Source organism: Sebastes fasciatus, chromosome 3 (assembly GCF_043250625.1).
Source record: "Sebastes fasciatus isolate fSebFas1 chromosome 3, fSebFas1.pri, whole genome shotgun sequence".
Taxonomy (NCBI): domain Eukaryota; kingdom Metazoa; phylum Chordata; class Actinopteri; order Perciformes; family Sebastidae; genus Sebastes; species Sebastes fasciatus.
The window spans coordinates 36091030-36098244 of NC_133797.1; the positions used below are offsets into that span (position 1 = coordinate 36091030).

At 41.7% G+C, this 7215-nt stretch overlaps 1 protein-coding gene across 1 annotated transcript in view; it reads left to right on the forward strand.

Annotated features, from left to right (window-relative positions):
* Positions 1–4437, forward strand: part of LOC141764943 (cytoplasmic phosphatidylinositol transfer protein 1-like) — an 86607-nt gene extending 82170 nt beyond the window's left edge. Inside the window, exon 9 of the mRNA XM_074630649.1 lies at positions 1772–4437. Coding sequence (XP_074486750.1) covers positions 1772–2130 — 359 coding nt within the window. The 3' untranslated portion in view covers positions 2131–4437. The remainder of the gene's footprint in view (positions 1–1771) is intronic.
* Positions 4438–7215: the final 2778 nt, after the last annotated feature.

The following is a 7215-nucleotide window of genomic DNA, read 5'->3' on the forward strand; positions in this document are numbered from 1 at the left end:
TGTTGCTTTCTTGTGCTTTCCAACGATCCAACCTCTTCTTTGGGTGTGGATTGTTCACGCTTTTCCTTAATCTTGAAACGTCCTTGACCTTCTTTTCTCCCTCCTTCCTGGTGTGGCTGCGTAATGGGAAGCTAGCACTCTAAAGCTTTAACTTTTAAAAAGCTCTAATCATCCGTTAAACACGCTACGCTCACTCATGGAATGCACCTTTGCCACCGCATCCTCTCCTCCCCCCACCTGTTCGTCAGCTGGAGCGCCGTTATAGAGGAGTAAACAACATTTCGACTCCTCATTCCCCCCCTACCCCCCTTCTTCCAGATATGACTTTGGATGACGTGCGGGATTACGAGAGACAAATGCATGAGAAAACCAACATTAAAGTTTGCCATGAGCAGCAAGAGCATTCCACAACAAACCCATCTTCACTGGATGACATAGAGATCCATGACAAAGCAAGCGTATGTGTCTTTTTCATTGTTTCTGTACTCCATTGGCCCAGCTCTGTCTCGTACTTGACCCCCGTTGCGTTGGTGACAGTCGTCACAGTCGCATATAGCTGTCCACATACGTCTACTCATTCTGTCCTACATTGAGTCAAACAATGCACACATGAACGGTTGAGTGTGTAGAGAATATGATCATTCAAGTCTCTAAAGGTATGAAAAGGTATCTAGGAAACATGAACAAATAAACACTAGAAACATTTTGGTAATGGAGCTCATCAGTGAGGTTCCTGAAGTGAAAATCACATTCATATTCTGAATTGCAGATTTGATTCCTTAGCCATAATATTGTAACCATCCAAGGTAGACTTACCACCATCCACAAGATTGTGAAACGATGGTATATGCTCCTGTAGAAGTCCGTATGATATCGACCTTGATTTAAGAAAAATATGTTTTATTCGCAATGCCACAGAGAGGTACTATATTACCCACAATCCTAAGTGTAACAGTGACGTTTCTGATAGGTGGAGCTTACTATGACCATGAAAATGTGTACCGCACCCGCAAACAGCTAGTCAGAGTATGTGCTCGTATGTGCTACTCCGTGGTCTGCTCCCGGATTTCAAACGCTACCAACATGGCATCTTGTTTAGAAACGTTCTCTTATATTACAAAAATAGTTCACCGAAATGTGTTTTTGAAAACATTTGAGGCGAGAAATGAGGCATGCAGTTGCTGAATCGGTCTTCATTTTATATTGACAATGTTTAGTTTAAACATTTTTTGGGGGTTTCCAGAGGTGGCGAGTCGCCATTCGCAATGGTTAATGGGATGAGTAGTTCATACCTCTTGAAATAATTCTGTACAGTCTTGTACCTTTTCCTTTATTCTGTTTTCCAATTTTTTTTTGCTCGGAATCAAATGTTTTATGGTCATGATTCATCTCGTTGCTAGTTGGCTTGCTTCCATGCCTAAAACTCTTTATATATGGATTTTCTGAAACGTCAATATAGTAAATGAATGGGAAATTCACTTCCAAAACCAAAGCTGTTCAAAAAGTAGGAGGTCACTGTTGTGCTCTATTTAAATAACACAATGCTAGCTGACAAAAAGTACTACTTGTTTTTGAATATGTTTTTTATTTCAGCGTTGTTTTGACTTTGATGTGTGTTTTTCTGGGTATATCTGTGGCTCTAATAATGACTTGAAGTTATGGAGCTACAGCCTTTTGTTCTCTGAAATTGTCAACAAAGAGTAAAAAAAACAACAACTACTCATCCAATTCTTCTTCTCATTGGTCTCAATGAATCTTTTTTCCAATCCAGACATGACGATGGATGAGGTGAGAGAGTTTGAGCGCGCCATCCAGGAGGCCACCAACGAGAAGATTGGGTTTTTTCCGCCGTCGATCTCCATCGGCGACACGCCCCTGTCCTCCTGTTCCCTCACCGGCCCTGCCAGTGCCCCCACCACCCCCATGTGCACTGACGCGCCCGAGTCCCTCTCTGTCCCCAAGGACCGACCCCGCAAAAAGTCTGCTCCAGAAACCCTGACCCTTCGCGACCCTGCCCCAAGTGACGTCCCCCAGCCCAGTACCCCGAGCCCACTACCCGTATCAAACCACGTCCAATCGTCCACACCGCCCTCCTGCAACTCTGATATTGCTGAGTTGGACGAGCAGTAGAGGGACCTTGGGATGTCTTCCCCTACCCCGTGCTTTACTTATCCCCCCCCCCAACGCCATTGTCTTAGTAGCCCAACGAGACTAGCCTAACCTCCAAACACCAGTGGCCAGACATTCACGTTCTCTAGCCATATCCAATGATTTGCCATAACCCCGGACACACAACGGTCCCAATCACAATAGAAGTCCACATCAGTGTCACTGATGCCATCCAGGCAGCTGCAGGCTTAGCCACCCTGATGTGGCTGACGTCCTCTTCCAGCCACATGTCTCATCTATTATAACAACCACCTGTGATGTCTAATCAAAACAAAGTGCATCCCTAATTTTTTTTTTTTTGTTGAGCGCCATATAAATAAATTATTCTTATTGTTTCCTTATGATTTATTCAATCAGATGAGCTGATTGCTTTCAAGCTGTTGAACTATGAAGTAGTTGCCTTAGCACCACAGAGCCAGTGGTATTTATTAGTTCGGACAACGTGCGTGAACGAATGCCTGACAAATAATTGTCCTTTCTTCAGTCTGTAAAATGGCTGTATGTATTAAATTAGAGAGGAAATCAATGAGACAAACTAGAGTAGCACAGTAGATCTAATATGAGACAGCCAAGAACCCACACAACAGAATCACTTAGCAACTGTTTCCTGAGCCGTCTTAACTGGCCCTTGCGGATCAGATTGCACCCATGCTTTCCATCCCAAACTCCAATTATACAACAGATGCAAGATCAGTACAATCACAGAGAGTTTACACCTCAGGTCTCCCCGACTCTACCTGGCTCACACTCCAAAGGCAGGGATACCACCGCAACCTTTCTCACCCTGCTTATTGCCAAACAGCCACATTTTATACCTCCACGGATATTACAATACCGCAACTATTGTATGTACTATACCAGTCTACTTAACCCTCGGAATGTTTACACATCAGAAACCTAGGAGCGTTTGCATATTATTAGCAGTAACGTTGTACCTTTTAAGCTGTTGTTATATCTGCACTTGCGGTTTTAGCATGACAGTTTAATGATTCTGAATTAGTTGGAAGTTTATGACTGCATATATCTTACTCAAGCTGACTGAGAGGTCAATACAACAAAAAAAAAGTAAAATGTTGCCTGAAACTAATGCTGGACATCTCATGTGACATAAACGTGATCCAATTTTATCAAATCACTTTATTGTCACATGTAGGAACAAGGCCATTTTGGGGGCGTTTTTAAGCATTGACTGGTCTTTGTGCACAGTTGAGGCAATGACAACTCAAAGGGCACATGCATCAAGCTGACTTGAGTATGTGCTTTGTTAGCTGCATAGCATTTTGCAGAAGTCCTGATACTTTTTGACTTTGCCAGTGCTGGCTGGTAATACCGAACTAGCGCTTTGGCGGGCGCGGAAAATGATTTTGAAACACCCTTCGCAGTGCCCCTTTATTTGTGCCGGGCTAGTACTGCTAGTCACCATCTAAAACAACAGGTTATTCTTTGAACCCCCTTCATTCCAGACAATATTACTCAAAGAAAGGGTTTTTATATGCTGCATGGAATGTGCACAACATATATACATATTATGTGAAGTATATATGTATATACTGTAAATGAATGGATTGGTACAGTATATTTGGTGATGCAACTGTATGGGGGGGAAACAAAGTGAATGCCAACTTTGGAAGCTCTTTAACAATTTTGTATATTAGGAAAAGCAGATTTTGAGTGAAACATAAGCATGCCCAGAGAATATAGGCCTACAAACTCGTTCAACTCAGTGCCTCTGCATGCAACTATTGTATCATCACCTACATGTGAGTAAACCAAAATCTCTTATATGTCATCTATAGAAACACAAAATGTCATTGCATTTCTTTGCCTGTTTTCTATCTCAAATGTTGCATTTAACCAAGAATGAAAATGGGCTACAGCCCCATAATACAGTAGCTTAAACTACAAGATAATCAGATCAAATCAATCATATCAAACAACGTCACCAGAAATCTCAAGTATCAGGGTTAGTTTGTTATTATATTTTATTAAATTAGTAAATTTTTGTTCCCCCAGTCATACCAACTTCTTCTAACTTTACAGCGCAAATGCATTTTTGCACTTTTCCAGTCTTTGACACCTTATTGGACAATGAAGAAATGTGTAACAGTCTTGTTGGGTTTGTTGGACCAAAGTCCTCTAATACAGCGTAGTGAGTTCGAAGAGAGCAGTCCGAGGAGAGAGTCCTCAGTGGTCTTGCCATAAAATATTGTTAATATTATGTACAGTTTCTCACTTGCTTTTGTTAAAAAAAAAAATAAATCAAAACGACTGTAGCTATTTATCTGTAACTGTAGCTTTTGTCTTTTGCCTTTTGAGGATAAAAATGTTATATACCAGTTATTGGCCCTCTGTATCGATCTATTATGTATAGATTATACATACTTACACCTCTGGTATGGACCATCTCTCTTGTCAGGAACACAGAGATCCAGGGATACATTTGATCTACCACGGGCTATTAAAGATAATGCAAAATAATATCCAATTGTGTAACATTATTGTTCTGCTCTGTTTAAAAGAGTAACATATTAGGTATTGTAAATACTATTGTTAACGACTGAGTAGGTTTCTTACATTGAATCTGTTCCAAGTTGCATCCCTGATGTGACACGAATGTGCTCAAAGATTTCAAATAGACAGAGAAGGATATTCTTTAGTGTTTGTGTGATAAGGATGGCGTCTCCGCGGACATGAATTTAACGTTTCTTTTAATCTCTACGAGTAATATGTGTCTTTATCTATGAAGTCATTGTCATCTATCGAGGATACTGAATTCCGTCAAGTTCTCAATCGAGTATCAAGGTTCCTCATCGTAGTGGTGCACTTTTGACTCTCCAGTTGCTTTTGGTGACCCTGCAGGGCAAACTTATTTGTACAAGTTGTATCATAAAATTAAGCTTTTCTTTTTTTAGTGGGGTGGCTGCTTTGACGTTTACTTGCCATGGTAATTCAGAGGTGATTGGCTTTTTCTCTTGTTTCTCTTTTTTTTGTAGTAAACCTGCTGTACTTTGAATTTGTGGTTGCTGTATTGTTTGAAGGAAAATCTAAATTAGTTTATCATTATTTCTTTGGATAAAAGGACCAAGCTTTTCGCTCCTCTTCCCCCTCCCCCCTGATGCAATTTGCATTCGGCCAGGCTGTTTTGCTGTCTCCTGATAACTGGGACCTGTCTCACCAACCAGCATCACTGAGTTAGCTGTGCTGAACTGCTCCGAGTGAAAACCAGAAGCAGCCCAGTGTAATTCACTGGCTGATTCAGCTTTCTACATTGATGCTGCTTTGTGAAACGGGTCCCAAAAGTGCCATTCGTGTTCGGCTGCTGGAAGTCGCTCTCAGTTCTTCCACTTTAACTATTATTGTATTTGTTATATTTTTACTGCCCTTTGAGGTTCATTTGGTTCTTTGTTGTAATTGTTTTACTTTTTTTCTGAAATAGACAAATAAACTTTACTAGCTATTGCAGCAGTGTTATTCTTTCTGTTCACCATGAATGTTTCACATAAAAGTATGTTTTGCTGATGGTGATCTTCACTCAACATGCATCTGGTCCAACCATTTAAACAGTACCCGTTATCTAACATGCTCCCATGACTACAATTTTGACACTACACACACAAATCTCACACTATGTGTTCATCAGAGGGTCCTAACTTCCCACGTAAAAAATATAAGCGATAGGAGTTACGGTATTTGTCTGGGAAGCAGGCGTATGTGAGGTGCAACTCAGCTTAAATTCTATGCAATGCCCTGTCTGACTGAGGAGTCACTTAGCAGTGACCATCACCATGGCAACCTTTGATTGCTGCTACACAGACACAGCTGATTGAGATTAGCCAATTAGTGAAATTTGACACACACACACACACACACACACACACACACACACACACACACACACACACACACACTCAAGACACGGACATTTTCAGGCTTTTCTCTACTTATTTACACTGTTAGTGAAAAAACAAACCTTACCTTACAATGTCCCACATCTTTCATACACTATTGGTATTTTTAAACTTTAACTAAGGCTGTATTCAAAACTGCCTACTACTGACGAGTGCAGTATGCAGTATACAGTACATACTGCACACTGCATTCCTCAATAGTATGCAGTATGAAGAGGTGAAAGCAATGTATTTTGCAGTATGCTAGACCAGGCTTTAGCCTTTAAACCAGCTCTTAAAGCACTGGACAAAAAAACAAACTTGTACCACTATTGCAAAATTGAGCCAATCGCAACGCTCGACCGCATCTTCAGTTACACTGCGCATGTGTTATACCCCAAGAGCCATGTCCGCCCGTGTCCCAGCCTCCTTCCATAGGCCTTGGGGTAAACACAAGTGTAATTGATAAAATGAATTATGGTCCCATTCTACTTTATGTGCCGCAGCTATTCCAGTGAGCCAACGTGCACAATACCAGGGCCTAAATGGAACAGTGTCATAATTAATGTTATAAATTACACCTGTGTTTACCCTAAAATGAGATGTCAACTGGCTGCTGTGAAAAGGGCCTTTTGCTATTCCACCTGTCACGGTCCTTCCACGTGACACCTGCCAGCCTGGTGTGAGTGTGTGAGTATTTTTCTGCCTTTTCGTATGAGTGACGTGTGCTTGGTGTGTTTTGGTTTCCCTCCCCCCTTCTTGTCCTTTCTCTCACCTTCTCACTACATCATCTGCAATCAACGCTTCTGCCAGTCTCCTGCAATCAGCACACCTGCCCATCAATCAAGAGAGCTCCTCTTCACTTCAACCACTTCACTCCAACGGCCAGTCCTCCACTCGATCGCTGCGGGGCCCTGTTGTGTTGGTGAGTCAAACACAGGAGACCGTTGCTTATACGTTTTGCTTTATTCTCAGTTCCAGCTAACTCATCACATCGTCTCCGTAACATGAACATGAACTGCACTTCTCTACCTCTCTGTGTACTCTTCTTCACCTGTCTGTATCCCGTTTATTGCTCTACACAGTATTGTGGAGACACCTACTGGTGGGGAAGCGTAACAACAGTGCACAGTATCAATTATAAAGTGCCTGTGTGACT